The sequence below is a fragment of the Asparagus officinalis genome, chromosome 1, assembly GCF_001876935.1.
Source record: "Asparagus officinalis chromosome 1, Aspof.V1, whole genome shotgun sequence".
Taxonomy (NCBI): Eukaryota; Viridiplantae; Streptophyta; class Magnoliopsida; order Asparagales; family Asparagaceae; genus Asparagus; species Asparagus officinalis.
Window position 1 is genome coordinate 53093331 of NC_033794.1, and position 27621 is coordinate 53120951.

Consider the following 27621-nt stretch of genomic DNA (forward strand, 5'->3'; position numbering starts at 1 on the left):
TTAATAACAGCCACGTGCTTGTCTCTTTACTACCCGGTTAAAATGTCAACTCCATTCACCCGTCAACATGCGTCCCAGATCCGGTGCGCGGTTCAACTACCCGCTTTTACAAGAACAGCAACTCCCCTAGTTCGGTTCCACTGCCACGTTAGAGCGTATGATTTGCTAGAACCACTGTTTGATGTTCTCCATTATTGCATAGGATCGCCAATGAATTTAGGACTTCATTTCGATGAAATTCCATCAGCATTTGCGGTCTATAAATAGACGGCCTCCTCGTCGGCCTCGGTTTCGTTTTGCTTCGCACGCGGCGGCAACAAGGTTAAGAGAGAGAGAGAGAGAGAGAGGAATTTTTCTTTTTCTTTTTTCTTGAAAATATTATTATATATAGAAAAGGGGAGGAATTGGATCTCTCTCCTCTACTTCGACTTCGATCGTTCTGTGATGTAAGTCTTCTTCCCTTTCTCTTTTTTTTGCTTTCAAGAACTTGATTAGGGTTAGGGTTAGGTTTAGGTTTAGGGTTTAATTTGGTATCATTTCAAAATTATAATTTATTTATGGGTTTTCTTTCTTTCTTTTCCTTTTATTACCCATTTTTGGGGTAAAATTAGTTTGTCCTTGTCTGCTGTTACCTTATGCACTTTCCCTTTTAGTGATTGGTTAACCTAATTTTCTTTATTTTGTCGTTTGATTTGTAATTTTTTTAAAAAAATTTGCAAATCTATGGTTATTGCTGTTCTCTGATAGTATTAAAATTGACCTCGTAAATGGGTGGACCTGCTTACTATGTTCCAACGTGAGAGGGGGTGTTTTGGTCCAGGTCTGGTCTTACTTGGGACATATTTTTGAATTTCATAAATTGCAAAATATTTTGGTCTGGGCTAATTTTGTTTCTTATCTAGTTACCTTTATGTATCAATTAGTTGCCTTGTCTTGTAACAATTAGTAGTATATTTGAGGGGGAACATGTAAATGTTTGTTCTCATTGCAGGATGCAGAAAATAGGAGTGTAGATGAATATACAAATTATTCAACTCCGCTTCATGTTCGCATCTAATTAGGTCGATGTGATACAAATATCATAAATTATTATCCACTTGTGTAAAGTATTTATCGTAAGTTATTTGCCAAATCAAATTGGAATATAGCAGATTTAGACTATAGAGCAAGGAAGATTCCCAACAGAGAAAGTAATTGTTTCTAATTAGATTTTTGGACTTTCAATTAATCCAGTGTCTTCCCATATCATTTGTATTTGTATAGAATCATTCGAGTTCACATGAGATTGATGTCCCCATCATTGAGCTAAATCAAGAAAGTAGATTTAGTTCACTGAAGTGCCAATTTCACAAAATTAAGAAAGTTGAAAAATAAAGATGGGCAACTGATCGGAGCATGGAGCAAACCTCTGTATGGTCTTCTCATTTGTCTATTCTTCCTTCAACTGCAGAACTGGGGTTTTCTGTTTGGTGATCATAACTGCAAGGGACGGACAAAATTTATCATCAACAATGGAGGTATATGGCAGTTCCATGGTTGTCGAGCACAGCAATGTGATTTTTTTGTCCACTATTCTGAACAGGGATGGACCAATCCCTATTCACAAATGTGACAGTAAATGCCAAAATGAACACATTTTTGGGAATATGTATCACTGCAAACTAACAGGAATCACACATATCTGTGATAAAAACTGTACCCAGAGAATTTTGTATGATAACCATAGCTCACTTTGCAGAGTTAGTGGCCAGATTTTCCCTCTCTCGCCAGTTGAAGAGCAGGCGGTGAGAGGACTTCGAAGGAAGCTTGAAATAGCGAGTACTGATGGCTGCGCTCGTAAGCGTAGGCGGGATGCTCAACTGCATCCCTCTCCTTTTGAGAGGTCTTTTTCTGCAGTCTCTCCAATCTGCAGCCAAGTTGGAGATGGCATGAACATGAACTAGTACCCATTAATCCCATCACTTTCGTATTCCCAATTTAACTGTTTTCCTCTTTTTGTTCTCTTTCATGAAAAAATGGAATGAAGTACTTTGTTGAGACTTAAGTAAGTTGAGCATGCTCCAAAGATGTAGGTTGTCTTTGACAACTTTTATTTTAGCATATTTATGGGACAAATATTTATGTAATATCTGACTTATATAGACTTCTGCGACATTAGTGAACTTATGGTGTCAAAATCCTATTTGCATAATCGTCAGCTTTTCTGTCAATTTAGCTGCTTATTTAATCATTACTTCCTAGCTTATAAGCTATACCAATCAAAGTTTCTGTCATTGGTCAAGGCTGTACCATTATTGTTGTTATGATGCCATCGTATATTTGAGATTGTTAATTGTATTCACTTATCTATCTAGTTTCATGCCTCTGCTGCATTTTGATTTGTTAGATGTTTGCATCTTGTTATATTGTTAGGAGCAATAACATTGAACGGATTAGCTAATGTTCATTGTGTATTTCCTTAGTTGTGAGCTTTCTCAATTCTATCACAGCAATGTTTATATAATATTTGTGCAAGAAGACCAAATGCTGCCAGTGCAGGCTTTGATTGTTTAATGAAAGATAATGTTTTTTCTACTGTTGCAATTTTTCATGTCATTTTTTATTAATTCAAGGCTGATGGAGGCATATTTTATATTGTTCTTTTATGTTATTTTTTATGTTAATTTCTTATAATTAAATCTTTAAGTTCTTTTGCAGGCATATCAGAGGTTTGGCAACTCAGACTACTTATGAGTACTATTTTAGCAATTTTTCGCTACAACTTCAAGGAATGTAATGCTTTGAAATTGTTTTTCTTGTAGGTGTGTGAAATAATCTCCAAGTGAATCCCAGTTTCACAATTTATAGCGTGAGTACTCAGAAAGAGAACAGATTGCAACATTGGCATAGTTTTGCAACATTAATTTATGGATGAACATCTGAACGGGAGCCTTTCTTGGCCTCTCATTATGCTATAATGCATGAACATCTGAAGCCTATCAGTTTAATTTCTACTGGAACAGTTTTCAATCAAGCAATGGAGTCTGCTACAAAATAGTCCACATGTTTCAGTAGAGTTGAGAAGTAACGCCAATCATGCAGCTTCTCTAGTTGCAAAGAGTTTTCTCTTCTCTGTAACCTTTTTTAGCATTGGAAATTTTGAATCTGTACCTTCCACTTCTCCTACAGGTGCTTGACATCATATAATAAATTTATGGATTATTCTTCACGCAAAAACGCTCAAAATCATGATCTTCTATTATATGAAAGGCTTTACAGTTTCTTATATAGAATTTTACTAGCAACTCCTGCTAGAGACCCAAAGCTTCATTTCGTTATCAAAACTGTTTCTTCATGTGATTCACTGAGTTGTGTTTATGTGCTGTCAATTCGTTAACATATTCCATATGTATTACTTTGCTTTCCTACTTTAAATTATATGTATGTTTGGTTCCAACTATTATTTGCTAATTCATCTCTGTGGAGTATTGTAGTTTCCGTCATACTGCACCTGATGTTTTACAGAATAGAAGTTAGTTCTCTATGACTTTCCAATTTTCATTTGCAGTTTTTTTACCCAGACAAGAAAACCGATCTGTTGCAGCTTTAACTAGAGAAATTATTTAACTATCTTATCCTTCTGCTTCTCTCGTGGAATAAGTTAGCTGCTAGGTGAGATTTTCAAATGAGCCATGTTAGGAAGATACATGTTTTCCTCATATATGGATGATATTTATTGAATAAATAACATGTTATATTCATTAAACTTCTGATATCAAAGTGCAGTTTGATATTCTATTTCTGTTTGCTATCAATTGGGTTATGCATTCTACAGTTCATTATTCCTTGCTTATCTTTAATTTAGAAATGCATTCCAAGTCTGTTTTTTGGGATAATATTCTCTGACTTGTTTATTGGAAGCTTAGTTAAATTGTATTATACTATTTGTGCAACTTGTTGATTGTCTTTTGACTGCTTGTTTGTTGATACACATCACATTGCTAAACTCTGTTTGGAGGCAGAAAACTTTCAAGCTTCATTGGTGCATATGCTATTAATTCTTCTTAAGGTGAAATCCTCCATTTTATTCCTCACAAATGTGCACGTGTATATAAACAAACGAGAATATGGAATAGTGGAGTTCTCATGGCCCCACGGGCTGCTAGTTTTATTGCAAAGTTTTTTATTTCTATTGTCTAGTTATTAATTGACTATCAGTGAAACAATATTTGCATCTTGTTTAATTATGCTTTTCTGTATTGTTAGTCTCATCCTGACTTCCTTGAATCTTGGTGTTCAATGTGGTAGGATTTTTTTTGTTTGACCTGAACGATCCTATCTCAGGTTATTTATTTATTTATTTAGCAAACATTTATGGTTTAAATTTGGGATGTCTTGTTGATTCCTTAGTGAGAGTCTGAGACTAAAAGTCGGTCATCACCTTAGGACATTTAACTTTTTATTTTCTTGCTTAGCTTTCTGTCGAACCCAATAGTAGCAAGTGTTTAATAGTATGCCACAAATCAGGTAACTTGGTCAAAGTAAGAAATATCATATTGTTCTTATTTTGTGCTTTATCATTTTTTGTTCCTGACTTACACAACCTAGCTTCTTTTATTTCTCTTATCATTTGCTTTAAGATATTAGCTTAGCATACACCCTGATAAAGGAATTGTTTTTATTCATCATTTGCTTTAAGATATTAAGTTAGCATGCACTTTGTTAAAAGTTTTTTTTAATTCAACATTTTTATCTGCATAGGTTGGCATCTTCTCGCTATATTATATTAAATTTTAGTTCCTTAGCATGAAAGTTTGATTCTTTGCAACTTGCGACAGTGGGAAAATGAAGGTGATGATGAATGGAAGGTCTACAGTAGTATACAATAGAGAGATGCTGATCTTCCATCTGAATTGTTGAGAACTTGAAATGTTTTTTTTTCTTCAGGCAATAAGTGAGTTTTGTTTTTAAGTTTTTTAAGCTGAAAGAGCTTTCTTTCATTTCTATTTATGTACTTCTTTGATCTATTATAGTATGTTCTGCTCAGATAAAGTATATCATGACTTTAGCTTGAGGTCTATCTACATTGTTGAAAGAAGGTTGTATTAGATGGATCAAAAATCATTCCTGTGCTTCATGCTACCTAGCAGACTATTAAATGTTTTGTTTTTTTATTTCAATAATGCTCAGTTGCACAGTTTAAAATTACTGGCTACTATTTAAAAGTTGCTTATGTTGATAGGTTTTGTTTGAATTCTTAAGGATGCAGGTTATTGGTTTATTTATTTATTAATATTTTTCTTATGAATGTGTTTTACTTTTTCAGTATAATCTTTGGAATGAGGTGACATCTATAATTTGGTTTTAAAATTTTGTTTAAATACTAATTTCGTATGGAGACAACTATGACCACAAATGTGATCATTGTTTCAGCGAGCTCATCTTGGATGCCACAAATTTTAGTTATTTGTTGCATAAAAAAGAAAAGTTTTTTCTCTAAACCCTATGCCCCACCAGTGACAACTTTAACAATTTACTAAATGTTGACATCACTAAAATTTTGAATTTTTTTTCAATTAGTTTTTCAGAATTTCTTAGAAGCTAATAGTATGGATCACTTAGCTCTATTTTTTTTAGTTTTATCGCTATTTCTACCACTAAACTATTATTCAAGCTAATAGTTCTGTGCAATTTATTTTCTCTCTCTCCTTCCCAGCTCCTATATTTTTAGTTCTCATAGAAATTAAGGATCTTTAAATGAAAGCTTTATGTTCAAGCCTTTTTGTGCATTCTTTTGATAATGATCTTAAATTAATCTGTCAAAACTGCAAATTAGATTCATTCATCTTTCTCATTTGCTTCCAAGAATCTGATTAGGGTTAGGGATTGATTTGATATTAGTTCAAATTTCAGTATAATATTGGATTTTTGTTTATTTGTCCTGTTTGGGGTAAATTGTTTGTCTTTGTCTGCGGGTGCTTTGTGCACTTCCCCTTTTGATTGGATATATCCATATATTTATTATCTTTATTTGCAAATTTCATTTTAAGAATGTGATGGGAACAAGAATTGGAAATCTTCCATATTAGCTTAGTTTTAATTTTTTGAAATTTGAATTTTAAAATTTGAATTGTTGTTTAATTTAGTAGTTATTCAGTTTTGGCAAGAGAGTGATTTGAGGGATCTGATTGATTTAAGAGATTTCAAATTTTGTAATTTCTCTATAAAATCATGGTTGTAATCAAAATTGAGGGATTGAAGAAAAATGAATAAAAATTATTTGCTTAATTGAGGTGTGAAACCAAAGGGTGTGAAACCCTAGGTTAACTTTTGTTTCCTCTGTTCATTGTTCTCAGACCCTCCGTTCTTTTCCCCTTCCACAAACAACGACAGGCTCCAAACCCATCTCCCCTTTGATCAAATTAACAGTGCCGCCCCTTCATTTTTTTTTACTTCCCACGTAAAATAACACAGCTGCTCCGCTAAACACTGTTCATCATCTTCAACCTCCGTCCCATCTTCCGTTCGTAACCCACAAGAACCCATCCCCATCTCCTTTCACAAAATCGCCCCAGCTCCGCTCCCTCTCTACAGCCACGCACCACCAATCACCACCATCCCTTTCTCCCTGTTTCCGTCAGCCGACCAGCGCCACCCCTCTCTACAGTCACCGACCCCTGCCCTTCAATCACCCCCGAACGGCAACCAAAACAAACCCCTCCCTCTCCTGTCCCTGTTCCGAACAGCCACCAAACATCCCTCCGTTTCCTCTACTTCCGAGAAGTCCCAACACCGCTGCGTCGTCATCCGATCGACGCCATCATCCTGTCGCTGCCGTTGAGTCTGATCTGATTCCTTGGATTAGGAGCTTTGCAGCGCAATCTTAGGTTCTATGGTTTTAATCGAGAATCTTTTGGAGTGGCCAGCACTAGTACGAGGATTTTCAGGATTCTTAAGCGTCCTGCGTGAGATGTGGTTGTTTGATCAGACCCGATTCCAATTCAGTTGGATCTGATGTTCAGTCTGGTGATGGTATAATTTCGCTTTCTTATTATTTTCTGTTAATCTCATAATTATGAGTTAGTTGCTTGCGTAATACATCTCTAAATTCTTATCATATATTCACTGTGTAAATTAATATTGTGAGTTGAGAGAACTAAATATGTGACTGTTGAAAAATTGATATTGATCTTAGAACTCGCGACAATGATGATTAATATTGCGATTAAAATATTTGAGATTGGAACTGTTCATGAGTAGTGTTGCAAAATCTTATTAAAATCTATCTATCACATTAACCGTTTTAATTAATTTCCTACCGAAGATCATGAATTTTGGCGAAACGGTGCGTTGTTTAAATTAAATCTCTGATTCAGATAGACACCCCTCCCCGTTTCGCATCATTTTTGGTATCAGAGCATGGTTCTAGGTTAGGAAATTTTTATGCTTAATCGCATTTAGCTATCAGTGCATCCCACTCGTCCCAGTTAATTGTTAGTGCATGCCTAATCGCACAGATCTACCTTAGGTGAGTCAAGTCAATCAGCTAGTGAGTACATCATGTCTTCTGAATTCCTTAAGAAATTCGATGAGGTAAAAAGACAAATAGGTGTCGTAGCCCAGAGCTTAACAAATTTCCAGAATGAAACCAACGAAAGGTTTGCTAGGCTTGAAGGAGCGAGTGTTGCAACTCCGTCGCCACAAAGTCAAGACTATGGATACCCACCACAAGGTCATGGGTACATCGTTCATCGACCCCCACCTCAACCAGTGTCTGATCCACCAACCTTTGACGGTAAGCTCGGCCCACAAACTTTCTTGAATTGGCTGAAGAATATGGATCGATACTTTGATTGGTATGTCATGACGGAGCCACAAAAAGTCAAGTTTGCGGTAATGAAACTCACCGGACCAGCCTGCCAATATTGGTCCAAATTCGAAACATTAAGATATATTAGTGGTGAGTTACCAATTTTAACTTGGCAAGAAATGGCTGACGAACTAAAAAGGGAATACCTTCCACTAGTTAAAATTAATAAGCTGCATATGACAGAATCAAAATCTATTTTTGAGAAAACCGTTAATCAGGCCGTAGATTTGATAGAAATTAACTCTGCGAAGGAATTCCAGGATAGTAAAATTGAAAATCTATGCACTTTCGTTTCTTCTGAAACTACCCTTGCAATTGTGGAGTTAATTAAAATTTCATGCAATGACAAAACTCCGGTTCTTTCCCAAGCTACCCCTTTGATCACGGAGTCCACTGATGTTATCCCTAAAATTGTTCTTGAAATTAAAATTCCAAGTCCTCCTGAACCAACTCCCGTGACTGAAAACATTGTTGGTATTCCCCACGAAGTCCTCCCGGACAAACATGACACCCAACACGTTCCTGATTTGGTTCTTGAAGCAATTCACTCAGATATTTGTATGGGAGTTGAAACTCAAACTAAGCATAGTAAAATAACTACCATATCAGATGTCAAACCCGTATGCATTGTTCCGACAGTCACTCACACATATACTGATCCATTTTGGGAATATATAGTGATTAGGGATACAAATTTGAGCTCGAGTGTTTTTACTTCCTTTTTCTATCATGTTAAGCGTACAAAAACACCCCTCTCTCATACACTTGTTTGCATGTTCCTCACTATTACTGCTAGAACACGAAAATTGTTATTCATATTAACGAAGGAACATCTGATTATTCCATTTGATAGAGGACGTCATGCATGTTAAACACTTCGTTGAGTTACATCTGCCATTGATCGCCTTGTTCGAGTCTGCATTTCATACATAGTCATTTGAGTTGGTTTGCATCATTTTGTTTTGATTTGCATTGATCATATATTGGGGAATCAGTGATCTAACTTGAATAAATACATTGTTAACTGAAATGAATGATATGGAGTCAGGACATAATTTAAAATTGTTAATGTTGATATTTTAGATGGTTTGGACTTGTTCAAAACAATTTCTTTATAGCTGTTTAAGATTTGACATGATATTTATGAGCTTTTCCAACTCTTGAAATAATTAATAACAACATTTATATTATCGATTTGGTCATAGTTCTATTCTCAATATTGAGTGATTAAACGGTTCACAATGTTATTGACAGTCCACTGATATAAACCTGACCCTAGCCCATTATTTCTGAGAGTTCTTTCACCTTACCCCCCACTTATATATATTCACCCAAACTGCAGTGAATTTGATAATATTTTAGATGGTGAATTTACAATGCAATCTAACTAATAATTTGAGGTGCAGAAAAGTATATAATGACAGATTAAGATGCAGACAGAGTATATTGAAGATGACAAGTTTCTGCAGCTAACTCGACGGAGTCGAGTTTTCTCCCACCCGAGGAGAATGATGGGAACAAGAATTGGAAATCTTCCATATTAGCTTAGTTTTAATTTTTTGAAATTTGAATTTTAAAATTTGAATTGTTGTTTAATTTAGTAGTTATTCAGTTTTGGCAAGAGAGTGATTTGAGGGATCTGATTGATTTAAGAGATTTCAAATTTTGTAATTTCTCTATAAAATCATGGTTGTAATCAAAATTGAGGGATTGAAGAAAAATGAATGAAAATTATTTGCTTAATTGAGGTGTGAAACCAAAGGGTGTGAAACCCTAGGTTAACTTTTGTTTTCTCTGTTCATTGTTCTCAGACCCTCCGTTCTTTTCCCCTTCCACAAACAACGACAGGCTCCAAACCCATCTCCCCTTTGATCAAATTAACAGTGCCGTCCCTTCATTTTTTTTTTACTTCCCACGTAAAATAACACAGCTGCTCCGCTAAACACTGTTCATCATCGTCAACCTCCGTCCCATCTTCCGTTTGTAACCCACAAGAACCCATCCCCATCTCCTTTCACAAAATCGCCCCAGCTCCGCTCCCTCTCTACAGCCACGCACCACCAATCACCACCATCCCTTTCCCCCTGTTTTCGTCAGCCGACCAGCGCCACCCCTCTCTACAGTCACCGACCCCTGCCCTTCAATCACCCCCGAACGACAACCAAAACAAACCCCTCCCTCTCCTGTCCCTGTTCCGAACAGCCACCAAACATCCCTCCGTTTCCTCCACTTCCGAGAAGTCCCAACACCGCTGCGTCGTCATCCGATCGACGCCATCATCCTGTCGCTGCCGTTGAGTCTGATCTGATTCCTTGGATTAGGAGCTTTGCAGCGCAATCTTAGGTTCTATGGTTTTAATCGAGAATCTTTTGGAGTGGCCAGCACTAGTACGAGGATTTTCAGGATTCTTAAGCGTCCTGCGTGAGATGTGGTTGTTTGATCAGACCCGATTCCAATTCAGTTGGATCTGATGTTCAGTCTGGTGATGGTATAATTTCGCTTTCTTATTATTTTCTGTTAATCTCATAATTATGAGTTAGTTGCTTGCGTAATACATCTCTAAATTCTTATCATATATTCACTACGGGGGGGTACGTAAATTAATATTGTGAGTTGAGAGAACTAAATATGTGACTGTTGAAAAATTGATATTGATCTTAGAACTCGCGACAATGATGATTAATATTGCGATTAAAATATTTGAGATTGGAACTGTTCATGAGTATTGTTGCAAAATCTTATTAAAATCTATCTATCACATTAACCGTTTTAATTAATTTCCTACCGAAGATCATGAATTTTGGCGAAACGGTGCGTTGTTTAAATTAAATCTCTGATTCAGATAGACACCCCTCCCCGTTTCGCATCAGAATGACAACAAAATGACAACTTTATGACTACTTTACTTCAAACATATTTAGTTGACCTTGTAAATGCAGGGATTTGCTTACTATGTGCTTATGTGAGAGGAGTATTCTTGTCCAGGTTTGGTACAGAGTTGGAAAGTTTTATAAATCGCATAACATTGCTTTTTAATTCATGCTGCACCAATTTGTTCCTTATTTAATTATCCTAATATAGCGATTGGTTACCTTGTGTTGCGATCGGATACGGGACACGGATACGACACGGACACGGATACGGGATACGGCAAAATCCAAAAAAATAGGATACGGAGATACGGCGAGGATTTTTTTTAATTATTATTATATATAGAAAATTTTATAACATACTCATTCCATCAAATCACAAAATAACAAGTTTGTAAACAAAAAGGAATTTGAGTTCATACTCATTCCATCAAATCACAACATAACAAGTTTCACAACATAACAAGTTTGTAAACAAAAAATACATCAAGATTAAGTGGAAGCTAGTTTGATGATTTCTTCTTACAGATTTAATAAGTTGTTGCTCACTGACTTTGTTTTTCTTTTTACAGATTATACTTAGAGTTAAGCAACAATGAGCAAGGATGAAGGATCACTCAAAATTTTCCAACACAATTGCCAAAATATGCATATTCATTTGTGTAATAATTCATTTGTGTAATAATTCTTTTTACAGATTATACTTAGAATTAAGCAACAATGAGCAAGGATGAAGGATCACTCAAATTAGACAACACAATTGCCAAAATAAATATCCATAATTCATTCATTAAATATGTATATTCATTTGTGTAATAATTCATTTGTCTAATAATTCATTGCCTAACAAAAAATTCATTTGTGTAATAATTTATTGACTAACAAAATTATACTAATTAATAAGTTCTCCTTTTAATAGATAATACTAACAATTAAAAAAATATTCATATGTTAGGAAATTGAGACTGAAATTGAAACTAAAATTGAAAAAATAAATTACCAAATAAAGAATAGGATTGTAGTAGAACTGTGACTTGCTCAGTTGTCAAAATAAGTATCACAAAGCTGCATAAAAAAGTTAGTTTTTTTCAAAAAAAAAAGATAAGAGAGACTGAGAGGGACGGAGAGATTGAGAGAGAGAATAAGGAAGAGGAGCGACTCGGGAGAGATCAACAGAAAAGAGAGAGACTTTTTTTGAGGACTAAGAGAGACCAACAGAAAAGAGAGAGACTGAGAGAGAGCGACTCGGGAGAGATCAAGGAAGAGAAGACTGATCTGGTCGAGCGCCGGCGTCGAGGTCGAGGTCGAGCGTGGGGCGTCAGAGTCGAGGTCGAGCACCGAGGTCGAGGTCGACGACGTCGAGCGTCGAAGTCGAGCGACGAGGTCGAGGTCGAGGTCGAGTTTGAGCGTCGATCTCGAGGTCGCGTGACAAGGTCGAAGTCGAGGTCGAGAGCCGAGAGGGGGTGTCGAGCGTCGAGATCGAGCAAACAGGACGAGGGAGCGCGGCGTCGGCGTCAGGTAAGTGAAGCTTAGGGTTTTATTTTGGGCGATTGGGTTTGGGTTTCGGGTTTACGTGTTTCGGGACCCGTTTTTTTCTTTTTCTTTCGTTCCGCTGTGTTCCGCCGTGTCCGAGCCGTGTCCAAAACCCAAGTTTGACCGTATCCGTTGCTGTTGACCCGTTGACCCGTGTCGGACACGGATTGACCGTGTCCGACACGTGTCTTGCACGTGTCGTGCACGAATCCGTGTCTGATTCGTGTCAGACACGGATTCGTGGTCTCCGGGGGAGTATCCGTGCTTCATAGGTAACAAGCAGTAGTAAATGTTACTTTTAGCTATTACATAGAAAGCAGGTGTAAATTTATATCGGAAAATTCAAATCTGCTTGATATTCATATCTAATTAGGTGAATATGGATGCAAATACCAAGGGAGTTGTTCCAGGTATGCCTGGTTCTATTATTCACTTTTGTAAATTATTCATTCACATATGTGGATGCATCATAGTTTTTTATTTTTATTTTTTTGCCAAAAATAAGTGGAATCTATGTTACCCGGGTACTTCAATTTGAAGCCGTACTCGTACCCGACATGTACTCGTACCCATACCCAAACTCCTTGGACACTCCTTGTATATATACATACATCTATTCAGGCATGTACCCACTTGTACATTACATGTTTTAAATTAAAAAACTTGGACATATATGATATATCCTACACATTGCATCCCCTTCTTCAAACTTGTTGGACATAGGTCAGGTTCCGAATTATGATGTTGCAGGGTTGTTTGAATGTCTAGTCCAAAAACTAGTGTTTTTCCAATTCATAATCCACTTAATAAAAGAAACATAAAAATATTATAGGAAATTTAATTCTCATCATTGTTCTCATTTAAATTATTAATTCCAATGTATAATATATGTATATATAAATATTTATTTAGTTATGTCCCCTTACCCTACCTTTTACAAATGTGCCGTGTCCCGTACCCGTACCCATAGCCATATCCATGCAGATTGACGTTATAGAATAAGAAAATGTCCCAACAGAACAAGTAACTGTTTCCAATGTAGATTTTTGGACATTCAACTGGTCCAGTGAATTCCCGTATTATCTGTATTTTGGTAGTATCCTCCTGGTTCAGATACACATTACTTACCATATAAATATGAAGTTCATCTGAAAGTAAATTGAATTCAGATTTACAGATGATGGTATCCATAAAAAAAAGATGTGATGGTATGCACCTCGTGCTTTCCTAACTGAAACATTGGTTTTAGCTGATTGGTGTCCCCATTTCACCCCTCTTCTTCTTACAAGTGCGGGTTTAAAAGCAATCGATCAGGACAATGAAGCTATCTGGCAGTTCTGTGATTGTCGAGCATAACAATGTGATTTTTTTCCCGACTATTCTGAATAGAGAATCCTAGTCAGGGCATGCCAAAACGAACACATTTTTAGGAATGCATATTGCTGCAAACTAACAAGAATGACACGTCTGTGATAAAAAATGTAAACCAGGAATTGTGTGAGATAACCATAGCTCTCCCCGTGTAGAGTGAGTGGCTGGATTTTCCCTCTCACATATGGTTGAAGGGCAGGCAGTGAGAGGCCTCCTATGCTCTGGTGAGATGCTCAATTGCATCCTCCTCGTTTTGAGAGGTCTTTTTCTGTGGACTCTCCAATCTGCAGCTGACTTGCAGATGTCATGGACATGAATTTGTGTTCATTAATTCCTTGATAGAAGGAATCGAGAAGGGTACTATGTTAAGACTTGAGTGAGTTGAGTGCTCCAGAGATGTAGGCTGTCTTTGAAAATATTTCTGTAATATCCGACTTATTATAGCCTTCTGCAATATAGTAAATTGTGCTGTCAAACCTTGTTTGCATAATCACGAGGTTTTTGTCCATTTAGCTGCTGATTTAATCACCACTCACTTCCTTGGTTATAAGTTATACAGAGAGTAGTCTCAGTCTTCAGTTAAGCCTCGTCTCTTATTACTGGAATGCTGTCCTGTATTTGGAATTGTTGATTTCTGTTATCATTTACCTATGTAAATTGTGCTATGCCACTTTTGCCTGTTGTTAAATTGTTAGAGACTGTAACATTGATTGTCTTAGCTTAGCTAATTGTTAAGATGTGTTTCCTTAGCGGTGACTGTGATATTCTTTCAATTCTAAAGCAGCAATGCCTATATATGTATCTGAAAGAGGAATGAATGCTGGATTTGCAGCGTTTGAGGTTTTAGTAAAATATAATATGCTTTCCTTTTTAACTAAAATTGCACGTTTTGAGGTCATTTGTTATTAATTGGGCTAATGGGGTCCTTTTTTATTTTTATTCTTATTGTTATCTTGTTTATGGTGAATTTTGATTCTAATATTTAAGTTATTTTCAAGGTATTTATGAGGATTGACAGATCACAGTACTTACGTGAGTACTGTTCTAATAATTTATTTTTGCTACCACTGCAACTAATGTGACGCTTTTAATTTTTTTGTAGGTGTATGAAGTAATCTCCAAGTGACTCTTAGTTTCACGATTACTAGCATGAATGTGCAGCAAGACAACAGGTTGCAATTTTGACGTATTTTGGCAACAATCATTTCAAGTGTTTCAAAAAGTTTTGCAGGGGGGGTCCTCTGTTGGCTTCCTGAGATAATCTAACGATGACTTCAGGTCCATAAGTCTTATTTCTTATGGATTAACTTTCATTAAAGTGGTTGACTCTGCTGCAAAGTAATTTTCATGGTTTCATTGAGTTCTTGAGGAGGAATACCAATTATGCGTCCCGTCTGGTTGAAAGAATCTGAATGTGTACTGTGACCTGTTTTACATGTTCTTGACGTTGACTGTAATCGGTTGCCTTATATTATAAATCTATGGATTATCCTCCAAGTAAGAAAAAATCTCACAATGATCGACTTCTGTTGTGTGAATACAGCTTCTACATGGTACTTACTAGCAAATCTACTGCTGTGAAGCGAAACCTAGAGCTTTTTCTTTATCTAAGCTGTTTTCTGCTGTCAATTGAGTGGTTGAGTTGTGTTTTGCGCTATCAATTCTTTAACATATTTCATAGGTATTCCCTTTGTATGTTTCGTAGGTGTTCCCTTTGCTTTGCTTTGCAACTTTGAATTATATATGTACACATCTTGGTGTCCAACTTCCATATGTTGATACATTGTTGAGAGGGCATCATAATCGGATAGAAATTAATTCTCCATGAGTTTGCAGTTTTCCTTTGCAGTGTTCTACTTGAACGTGAAAATTTGATTTGTTGCAGCTTTAAGTTAGACTGCTATATGAGATTTTAAAGTGAGCAATGTGGCAGAGATGCACGTTTTTCTCAAATGGAACAAACGATATTTTATAATATCCAACATGTTACATCCCTACTTTGTTGTGATAGTATTTCTCATATCTGGAAATTTGTATTGGCAGCCAAATTAAATTGTATTGCACTATTTGTGCTGCTTGTTGCTTCTTACTGTTTAATCCATGTTTCTGAAAATCTCGTCAGCAAGAAACTTATAACGCCTAGTTTGGTATGCGGGAATGAGTGAGCATGGAATGCAATTCTAGTTTATCATTCATGTTTACTAGACATGATGTGTTTTTGAATCCTAGAAATATTATTCTCACTTCTCCTCAATTCCCACTTAACGTGGGAATTGCTATTCCCAATATCAACGAGTTGATATTTTCACTTAAGTGAGAATGAAATTAATAAAATAATTTCTGAATATATTCATCTTAAAGATATTCACATTTAATTATTTAATCGCACCCAAACATGAGAATGGAAATGAGCATTCCATTTCCACATTAATTTCATTCCATTCATATCTTCATTTTATTCTTATTTGACTTCATTCCATCGTACGAAATTAGGCTTAAGATTCCTTACTGTATATGGTATACATTCTTCCACAGGTTTCAAGTTTTACATTTTCTTCATAAATGTGCACATTTATATAAAACACATGAGAATACACATTAGTGGAGTTCTGATGATTTTGTTGGCTGCTAGTTTGTTATGCTAGGATATTTATTTTTTCCTGGTTACCTAGTGCCGGTGAGCCTTTTGTACTGAAGTCTCATCCTAGATTGCTTGAATTTTGGTGTTCACTGTGCTACGGAAATTTTTGGTTGAACCTGTTTAATCCTATTTATGATTTGTTATTATTTATTAATAACTAGTATTGTAGTCCCTGCTAAGCACGATCTTACTTTCATGATTCTCTATCTACTTATAAACAATCTCAAAGACTCATTTACCTATTCTAATACCTATCTTATTAGTATCAACGTCATGTTCTGCTGTCAAAACAGAGATATAAAATATAAAAAACAAATTCAAGAGTTAGAAAATTCAGGCCTGATCGGGAGCAGTCGTGATAACACTGCCCTAGAAGATTAAGGACCCGCCTATCGCCCTGGCGCAATTTGTCCTCTCTCCCCTAGCGGTAAAAACACCCGGAATCGGCCGGCCTCTGCACTCGGGCGTGAGTCACAGAGCTTATGCTCAGACGAAAACGGTTGCCCAGAAAAATAGATATATAAATATGTAGCCGAAATCTCTTGGAGGTATGAGAGTAGAGAAGAGAAGAGAGTTTAGAAGATTTACTCTTCGTTGGTGTGTTCCTGAATGAGCTCCAAGCCTCCTTTTATAGGTGATGAAAGGTGTAACCCCCGCTGAATCCAAGGGACCGTTATGCACGGTTATTGCTTCCGTTACCCGCATGCAGCCGTTACAAAATGTGTAAAACGTGCAAAAATGAAGGCTTGAGAAGAAAAAAGGTGTGCGGCTGCGGCGTGGCGTGGCGTGCGTGCGCGCGCGCGCGTGTGGTAGAAACGCAAAGCCCACAAAACCCAAAACACTATTCAAAGCCCAATAAGGAGAGAACCATTATATACCATTTACTATTCATCTCATTTTCCGATGTGAGACTATTCACAAAGGCAAAATTGCCTTTTCATGAACAAAGCTTCCAACAGTCCCCCCCCCCCAAAAGGCAATATTGACTGAAAATAATAAATCAATAAATAAATCACAAAATAAATATAGGTTGGGCAACCTTTCGTATCGTGAATTCGGGAAAGGTAGCTTTCGGCTTTGAACCTTTCCTTAGTGAGTTTATCCTCAAAGGGTACTACAGCTGTTTATTTAATACCCCCCACAATACACGCGTTGGACTTATTAAGAGTAAAACTCAGCCTAGCCAGCTGTATCATAAGAGCATCGTCACCATAGAGAAGGGGTAGTAGCAAATGCTACATAATGATATATAAATATATCTAGGTCGATGCTCCACACGAGAGTCACTTGTCCAGCTTGTTTCTACCACATTGAACCGACATTGGGACTACGTCTCCAAATAAGGGTTGGGTTGCCGCTGTCAGTGACCTCATTTATGGGCTTAACCCCATCTCCCTCGATGAATCCAGAACCACACTCCTGGATAATCCCTTAGTCAAAGGGTCAGCAAGATTTTTCTCAGACTTTACAAAGTCCAAGATCACAACTTTGCCTAATAGGCGTTGTACAGACTTATATCTTATTTGAATATGTCTGTTATGTTTTTTATTTACATGTACTTGCTTTAGAAGCTCTATGGTAGATCTAGAATCAGAGTGAATGGAAATAGGAGGAGAGGGTTTAGGGACCAAAGGAAGTTCAGATAGAAGATCTTTTAACCATTCGGCTTCTGTGCAAGTAGTATCAAGAGCAATTAGCTCAGATTCCATGGTGCTCCTGGCAATTATTGTTTGCTTACATGATTTCCAGGATACAGCAGCACCACCAAAAAGAAATACATATCCAGATGTAGACTTTACACTGTTGGAATCCGTGACCCAATTGGCGTCACTATACCCTTCTATAGCATCAGGGTAACCAGTGTAAGTCAAGCAATAGTCAATTGTGCCTTTTAGATATTTGAATACTCTTTCTAAGGCAGACCAATGATCTTTGCTAGGGTTGCTAGTATACCGACTCAGTCTCCCTACAGCATAAGCTATATCAGGTCTGGTTCGGTTGGATATGTAAAGAAGAGATCCAATCATCTGAGAATATTTCAGCTGGGAGACAGGTTCACCTTCATTCTTCTTCAAGGGTATAGAAGAATCATAAGGTGTGGAAACAGGTTTAGAGTTATGAAAGTTGAATTTGATTAGCATTTTATCAATGCTATGGGAAAGACTCAAAGATATTCCTCTAGTGTCTCTAGAGATTTTCATTCCAAGTATCATGTCTGCAAGACCTAAGTCTTTCATATCAAAGTTTTTGGAAAGATAATCCTTAACCTTTGAAATTAATTCAAGTGTTGTTCCAAAGATAAGGATATCATCAACATAGAGACAGAGAATGACATAGTCATTGTTTATCACTTTAGAATAGACACATTTATCGTATTCATTCACAGTGAAGCCATATTTTGCAATGATGTTGTCAAATTTCTGATGCCATTGTTTAGGAGCTTGTTTAAGACCATAAAAAGATTTAACAAGCTTACAGACTTTGTTTTCCTGACCCTTGGCAATGAGGCCTTCAGGTTGGTGCATATAGATTTTTTCATCTAAATCACCATTCAGGAAAGCAGTCTTGACATCCATCTGATGTATGATAAGCTTATGGATAGCAGCAAAGGCTAGTAATACTCGGATAGTTGATATTCGGGCTACAGGAGAATATGTATCAAAATAATCAATGCCCTTTTGTTGAGTAAAGCCTTTAGCTACTAATCTAGCTTTAAATTTATCTATGGAACCATCAGCTCTGAGTTTCTTCTTGAATATCCACTTACAACCAATAGGTTTACAACCTGGAGGTAAGTCGGTGAGTATCCAAGTATGGTTTTCCATGATAGATTTAATTTCATTATCAATGGCTTCTTTCCAGAAAGGAGATTCAGGTGAATCCATTGCTTCTTGGAATGAGCTTGGATCACCTTCAACAAGAAAGGTAAGGAAGTCTTCTCCAAAATCCTTTTCGATTCTACCTCTTTTGCTTCTTCGAGGTTCAATATCAAGAGGTTGAGAAGAACTGGAAGATGGAAGATCAGAAGGAATGGATGATCTGGGATTTTCTGAGATTTTAGATTTGAAAGGAAAGATGTTTTCAAAATAGACTGCATCTCTTGCTTTAATGATGGTATTGTTGGATATGTCACTAATTTTAGATTTGATGACTAGAAATCTGTTAACATTACTATCTAGTGCATATCCAATAAAAGCAGCATCTACAGTCTTAGAACCAATTTTTCTCTTCTTAGGTTCGGGAATAGCTACTTTAGCCAAGCAACCCCAAACCCGGAAGAAATTCAGATTAGGAGATCTCCCCTTCCAATATTCATAAGGAGTTGTATCGGAATTTTTCTGGGGAATCCTATTGAGAATGAAGCAAGCAGAAAGAAGAGCTTCACCCCAGAGATTTTCAGGTGCTCCTGAACTGAGTAACATACAGTTCACCATGTCCATTAGGGTTCTATTCTTTCGTTCAGCTACCCCGTTAGACTGTGGTGTATAGGGAGCAGTAACCTCATAAATAATACCGTGTTCTTGGCAATATTCAGTCATATTATTTGAGGTATACTCCCCCCACGATCAGATCTTAGAATCTTGATCTTCCTGTCAAGTTGATTCTCAGATTCAGCTTTATACACCTTAAACCTATCTAAGACTTCATCTTTAGTTTTGAGAAGATAGGTGTAACAATATCTGGAGTGATCGTCTATAAAATTCACAAAATATCTCCTACCTCCTCGGGTGAGAACTCGGTTAGAGTCACACACATCACTATGAATTAATTTGAGGGGTTCAGAGTTTCTAGTTATAGACTTAAAGGGTTTTTTAGTGTGTTTCCCTTGAACACAGATTTCACATTTAGATGAGGAATCATGAGAAGATTTGTGAATGAGGTTTAATTTACTCATTCTCTGCAAGGTTTGGAAATTGACATGTCCAAGTCGTCCATGCCAAACATCACAAGACTCAACAATTTGAATAACAGAAGACTCAGAAATTTTATTAGAACTGGAATTGATTACATTGAGTTTGAAAAGGCCATTACAGATAAAACCTTTTCCTATGAAAACATTACTCTTTGTAATCACAAATTTATTGGATTCTTTTACAATCCTATAACCAGCTCTAAGAAGAAGAGATTCACTAATCAGATTGCGACGGAGAGAAGGAACATGATAAACACCTTGCAGATGAAGAGATTTTCCAGAAGTCATGGAAAGCTCTATACTTTCACTTCCTATTATTGATTTAGTGGAGTCATCTGCTAAGCTTATGCTTCCTCCACGTGATTCCTGATAATTTGAAAACCAAGAGCGGTCATTACAGACGTGGATATTTGCTCCGGAATCCAAATACCAATCAGTGGAAGAAGTTAGAGAATTTACAAGATGAGATGAAGAGGCTAACCTGAAGGAGGTTGGATTCATTTCAATCATATTAACTTTGTTGGATCCATTTCCTTTAGGGGCAGGTTTGGCCGGTTCCTTCTTCCGAAAGAAACAGTTGTGAGCCATGTGGTTGGTTCTATCACAGACAAAGCAGAACTTCTCATCAGACTTATGGCTGGAAGAATTGGGATTTGGTTTGAAGGAGGATTTGTTGAAAGATTGTTGATTTTTCTTGAATTTCTTCCCTTTGGGTTTGAAATTCTTAGATTTAGGCTTATCCTCTACCAAGTTTACTTTAGCTTTTGTTTCATTCTTGGTATTGGAATTTTGCCTATGCTGGTCTTCAATACGAATAGCCTTGAGGGCTTCAGTTAAGGTTAGATCTCCTTGCTTGTGTCGGAGATCTCCAGCAAATCTAGACCAGGAGGGAGGAAGTTTATCAATCAAACAGGAAACTTTATAATCGTCAGTAAAAGTGTTTCCTTTTGATTGGAGATGACGGAGGAAATCTAGGAATTCATGAATTTGATCATTAATGGGCTTGTCATCAACCATTGTGAACTTATTGAATGAGGAGGAGGTGAAACGCAGAATTCCGGCATCATCATAGCCATATTCTGTTTCAAGAGCATTCCATAGGTCTTTTGCACTTTTGAACTCATAATATATGTCATAAAGGTTGTCCGCAAGTGCACTAAGGATCCTATGACAACAATGATAGTTGATTTCTTCTGGTTTCATAGAGCTAGAAAAAGAGCTAGCACCAGAACCAGAAGTGGAAGGAGCAGGTTGAGCAGGATCAGGAGTCAAAGGTTGAGAACCACTAGTAGATGACTCAGAAGTGTCAATAGCAGATAAAAGACTTAAGGTAGTGAGCCAGTATTTCATCTGATTAGCCCACCGTTTATAGTTAACACCGGTGAACTTCTCAGGTTTGACACTTTTTGAATGATCAGGAATTGCCATAAGTCCAATTTAAGTTTACTAGTCTAGGTAGATGTAATCTGATATAAAAAAGGATTTTATCAATATTACTAGACCAGAAACTTAATTAAACCTACTCTTAACCAAAAACTCTAAAAGTGAAAAGATTAAAGTTTTACTCGGGTAGTTTGGCCAGGTAAGGATAGTACTAGAGGTTGATCAATGATCGATTAAGTACCTCGTTTCTTGCAGAGCGCTTTACGCAACCCTTAAACCTTTCCTTAGACACCAACTAATCCAAGAAAACTTAAACCGGTTCACTTAAAGATTTTTTGTTTATGACAGATACTGAATTTGAGCACAGAAGCAACAAAGAAATAATAATTTTTTTTTAACTAATTTAGATGCAACAAATTAAAACAATTAACTAATACAACAAGTAATTAAAATATACGAAATTCGGGTGAACAGTAATCCTGATGAACAGTATATTTTTTATTTTTTATTACTTTAAAAACTAATTATCTTAACAGCAAGAATATAATTAATCTTCTAGATTGCTGTCAAAACAGAGATATAAAATATAAAAAACAAATTCAAGAGTTAGAAAATTCAGGCCTGATCGGGAGCAGTCGTGATAACACTGTCCTAGAAGATTAAGGACCCGCCTATCGCCCTGGCGCAATTTGTCCTCTCTCCCCTAGCGGTAAAAACCCCCGGAATCGGCCGGCCTCTGCACTCGGGCGTGAGTCACAGAGCTTATGCTCAGACGAAAACGGTTGCCCAGAAAAATAGATATATAAATATGTAGCCGAAATCTCTTGGAGATATGAGAGTAGAGAAGAGAAGAGAGTTTAGAAGATTTACTCTTCGTTGGTGTGTTCCTGAATGAGCTCCAAGCCTCCTTTTATAGGTGATGAAAGGTGTAACCCCCGCTGAATCCAAGGGACCGTTACGCACGGTTATTGCTTCCGTTACCCGCATGCAGCCGTTACAAAATGTGTAAAACGTGCAAAAATGAAGGCTTGAGAAGAAAAAATGTGTGCGGCTGCGGCGTGCGTGCGCGCGCGCGCGTGTGTGGTAGAAACGCAAAGCCCACAAAACCCAAAACACTATTCAAAGCCCAATAAGGAGAGAACCATTATATACCCTTTACTATTCATCTCATTTTCCGATATGGGACTATTCACAAAGGCAAAATTGCCTTTTCATGAACAAAGCTTCCAACATGTTCAAATGAGTATGAAGACCAATCCACACTTCTTAATTAATTTATTTATCTATTATTATTACAAAATTTCATCTTTATCAAAAATCATGATATGATAATAACTTATAATTGATATAAAATGTTACGTATAATTAACCCTTTAATTTTATAAATTTTATTTTTATTTTAAATAAAATTAGTGTTATTATCAACTTCGTGCAATTTATGACAGTATTACTATAAATTCAATTTCCTTTTTAACTTTTAGTAAAATTATATGCATTTATATATTCATAAAAATGTAATTTGTTTAATTTAATATATATTTTATTAAAGAATTCATAATTTATTCTAATAATACATGGTTTATATTATATTTAATATTATATATAATATGTACATTAACTTAAAAAAATACGATAACACATGGATATTATACACCATTAACAATTACAAAATAAATCTAATATTTGTAGTGTGATAGCCTGTCCGTCCTAAGGTTTATTTTTAGTTCTTTTGTGCAAAGGCTTTTGCCTCCCAGTTTCACCCAAAAAAAACTATGAATTTCATGATTTTAATTTAAGGAAAAATTGCTTCAAGGTCCTAAAATCCAAAAATCAATGTGTCCCAGTCCTCCTATTACTTTACCAATGTGTTGCAACTCCTAATTTTTTAGAAAAATTACACCTCTTCCCAAGTTCCAATACATTTTATTTAAAATCCCAATTTTACCCTCTCCCCTACACCTCCCTCCTCCTCCTCGTCCAGTCCCCCTCTGCCCCCTCCCTCAACTCGCTCATCCTCTCCTCCTCCCGCTCCTCAACGCCCCATCTCTCCCTCTCATTCTTCCTCATCACAGATCTCACTCTCCCTCATTCTTGTCGTGGTCTGCTTGGTCTCAATCTCACCACACCCTGCCACTCCGATCCCGCGATGACGTCGGGCTCCCTCTCCCACCAGCCTGAAATCCGCCGTGATGCCCACGAGCATCCTGCAGCGCCTCCTGCTCTCCACCACCGACGACGCATCATCGTTTCTCGCGTCATCTTGCTTGGTCTCAATCTCACTCGCCCATGCCTCCGCATCCCGACGGCGGCGCCAGCCTTCCTCTCCCAGCGTCGAGATCCACGCGTGATGCCCCACGATTAATCCCCGCTACGCCTCCTGCTCCCCATAGCCGACGCGAGCCTTCATCGCACGGCCGCCCTCCGCCTCTATGCCTGCCTCGCCTGCGCCTCCGTCCTCTGCCTCGATCACGCCCCCGATCACGCCTCCGCCGCTACCATCCATTAGATCTTCGTCGTCGACGTGGACTATAGCTTTTTCATGCGCGAGGCCTTGGGGATTTTTTTTGGGGTTGAATTTTTTTAATTTTTAGCTTTTTTTTGGGTGAAGTTCGATGTTGCTTTGTGGTTTTTGCTTTGATTAGCTTTTAGTTGTTGGTGTTATTGGGAAGAGATGAAGAGAAAGAGATTGGTTGATTGCGTTATGTTTTTATTGTTATAAAGTTACAGTTTATGTTGCTATGTTATTGATGTATAACTTTCAATGGAGGGATTATCTGTTAACTATTATATATAATCTGTTAACTAACACCTTATTCTGTTAACTATTAACATTATCTGTTAACTGTTATTTATAAATTGTTAACTATTAATCATTATCTGTGTATTATACGTAACATGTTAACTATAATACGCAACATGGTAACCTTAATTGGTAAATTGATAACTATATTCAGTAAACTGTTAACTATAATCCATTATATGTTAACTGTTATTTGTAATCTGTTAACTGTTATTTATATATAATAGTTAACATGTTAACTATAATAGATATCAGTTTATATATAATCGTTAACATGTTAACTACAATAGTTAACATCTTAACTACAATAGTTAACATCTTAACTATAACAGTTAACATGTTAACTTCAACAGTTAACATGTTAACTTCAATAGTTAACATGTTAACTACCCTCCTTCCTTGATGCCCCTAACGAACTCTAGGGGCCGCTATAAAACCCCATGATGGCAATGGTGACTGGTGCCGTAACCGCTGCTATCTCCTCCGCTCTTTGCTTCGCGAGGTTGCAGAGCCGACATGTCCTTTTCCCTCGTCGATTTTGCTTTGGTGGAAGGGTTTTAATGGCGAGGAGGTTCACTGTGCAGGCAACGCTCGGCCTCATGAAGCCCTCCGTTGTTGAAACCCCTCATACTTGTTTCATTATTGTCGTTAGCTTGCTGATGGGTCTTCATCAAGTTGGACTTTTAGCATGTAGATTACCTGTTTGATGAAATTTTTGAGAGATTGTTCAGTTAATTCATTTTGCGTTTTTAGATTATCCTAAGCTTAGAATTATCTTCGGTATTATTGTATATTATTGAGTTTATTTGATTGAATGTGAAAGATTTTATACCATCTCCTTGAAGAAATATCTGACAGACCGTTGATATTTATCGTTAAAATTGTTTATTTTTATGATGAATAATGCAAACATTTATCGGATGACAAGTTTATGATGAAAATTCCACCATTTGGATATTTCAAAAGTTTATTTAGGTAGGGGTTTTCACTCAAAACTATATTAATATTTGATATAGGGACAAAGGATGATGTAAAACGGGGGAGGGGGTCTATCGGAATCAGTGATTTAATTTGAACAACGTATCGTTTCGCCAAAATTCATGATATTCGGTAGGAAATTAATTTAAAACAGTTAAGGTGACCGATGGATTTTAACAAGATTTGCGACAATAGTTATGAACAACTTCAATCTCGATCTATTTAACTGCAGTATTTTTTATCGTTGCGCAAGTTCTAAGATCAATATCAATTTTTCAGCAGTCACATATTCAGTTCTCTCAACTCACAAATATAGATTAAGCAGTGAATATATGATAATAGTTTAGAGATTTAATACGCATGCAATTAACTGACAATTATGAGATTAATAGAAAATTACTGAGTTGAGAGTTTACTATCCAAAATGCCGAGAGAAACCCAAAAGCCCATTAGAAGAATTTCTTTCAGTGAAGCCAAGATCCATCATATCAACAAGCCCATGTATTTCATTAATATTTTTTGATTTCCCCTGTGTTCTTCTTTGATCTCAGGAAAAGAAAAGAAGCCTCTGACATCTGTGTACTCGGTCTCAAGTCCAAGTTGGTCTGACCAAAACCAAAGACAAGTGAACTCCTGTTGTCTTCTATCAGAGGAAAAGAAAAACTCCTGCGACTTCCGATCTGAGGGAGGGAAGTGAACAGAGGAGGCAGGGAGGGAAAGGCGGTGGTGATGGGGGTTTTGACGGAAAGCAGAGGGTTCGCGAGGGCGACGGAGAAGTGGGGTTGGGGCGGCGTTGGGTGCGTTTGCTAGGGAGAAGAAGAGGGCCGAGGACGGTGTTGATGGTCAGAGGCGGACGAGGGGAGATGGGGGCGTTGCTTTTGAGAAGGAGCTATAGGTGGGGGTTTCTTGGGAGGTCGAGGGTGGATGAGAGCTAAGGCAGGGCGGTGGGAGGTTGAAGACGAAGAGCAGGGGTTTGGGAGGGGGAGCAGTGGCGTTGTTTTGGAGAGGGAGGGAATGAGAGTTGGGTTGGGTTGCGTTACTTGGAGGAAGAAGATGAACAGTATTTTTTTGAAGAGAGAGAAGAAGTGATGGCTGAGAACAATGAACAGAGAAACAAAATTGAGCTTAGGGTTTCACACCAATAAGCCAATACAATTTCATTTTAATTTTCATTCATCATTCAATCTGATTACAACCATGCTTTTATAGAGCAATTACAAAATTTGAAATCTCACACAGAATCCCTCAAATCTCTCACTTATTAACTGCTAAATTAAACAACAATTCAAAATTTAAAAATTCAAATTTCAAAAATTAAAACTTAGCTAATATGGAAAAATTTCAATTCTTGTTCTCATCATTCTCCCTTCTCATCATTCTCCCCGGGTGGGAGAAAACTCGACTCCGTCGAGTTAGCTGCAGAAGCTTGTGATCTTCAATATAGTCTGACTGCATCTTAATCTGTCATCATATACTTTTCTGCACCTCAAATTATTAGTTAGATTGCATTGTAAATTCACCATCTAAAATATTATCAAAATTCACTGCAGTTTGGGTGAATATATATAAGTGGGGGGTAAGGTGAAAGAACTCTCAGAAATAATGGGCTAGGGTCAGGCTTATATCAGTAGATTGTCAATAACATTATGAACTGTTTAATCAATCAATATTGAAAATAGAACTATGACCAAATCGATAATATAAATGTTGCCATTAATTAGTCAAGAGTTGGAAAAGTTCATAAATATCATGTCAAATCTTAAACAACAATAAAGAACTGTATTGGACAAGTCCAAACCATCTAAAATATCAGCAATAATAGTTTTAAATTAGGTCCCGACTCTATATCATACATTTCAGTTAGCAATGTATTTATTCAAATTAGATCACTGATTCCCTAATATATGATCAATGCAAATCAAAACAAAATGATCCAAATCAACTCAAATGACTATGTATGAAATGCAGACCCGAACAATGCGATCAATGACAGATGTAACTCGACGAAGTGTTCAACATGCATGACGTCCTCTATCAAATGGAATAATTAGGCGTTCATTCGTTAATATGCAAAACAAATTTCTCGTTCTCACAGTGATAGTGAGGAACATGCAAACACATGCATGAAAGAGGAGTGTTTTTGTGCGTTTAATATATGAGAAAAAGGAAATGAAAACACTCGTGCTCAAACTTGTATCATTAATCACTATATTTTCCCAAAATGGATCAGTCTATGTGTGAGTTACTATCAGGACAATGCATGGGGGTTTGACATCTAATATG

At 36.9% G+C, this 27621-nt stretch overlaps 1 protein-coding gene across 2 annotated transcripts; it reads left to right on the forward strand.

The window, feature by feature from the left end:
* On the forward strand, window positions 218-15117 carry LOC109824285. 2 transcript variants are annotated; one of them, XR_002242600.1, is made up of 3 exons: window positions 218-446; window positions 1451-3168; window positions 14726-15117. XR_002242600.1 is itself a non-coding variant. In XM_020390853.1 (2 exons), exon 2 carries the CDS (start codon window positions 1512-1514, stop codon window positions 1941-1943), a length of 432 nt encoding a protein of 143 aa, XP_020246442.1. In that variant the 5' UTR covers window positions 218-446; window positions 1451-1511; the 3' UTR covers window positions 1944-3261. The 2 variants fall into 2 exon arrangements, 1 of the variants encoding a protein (XP_020246442.1); XM_020390853.1 differs by lacking the exon at window positions 14726-15117 and having other exon boundaries at window positions 1451-3261.

Coding starts and splice junctions, on each gene's coding strand:
- LOC109824285 (XM_020390853.1), top strand. CDS start 1,512: ATGGAGGTATATGGCAGTTCCATGGTTGTCGAGCACAGCAATGTGATT.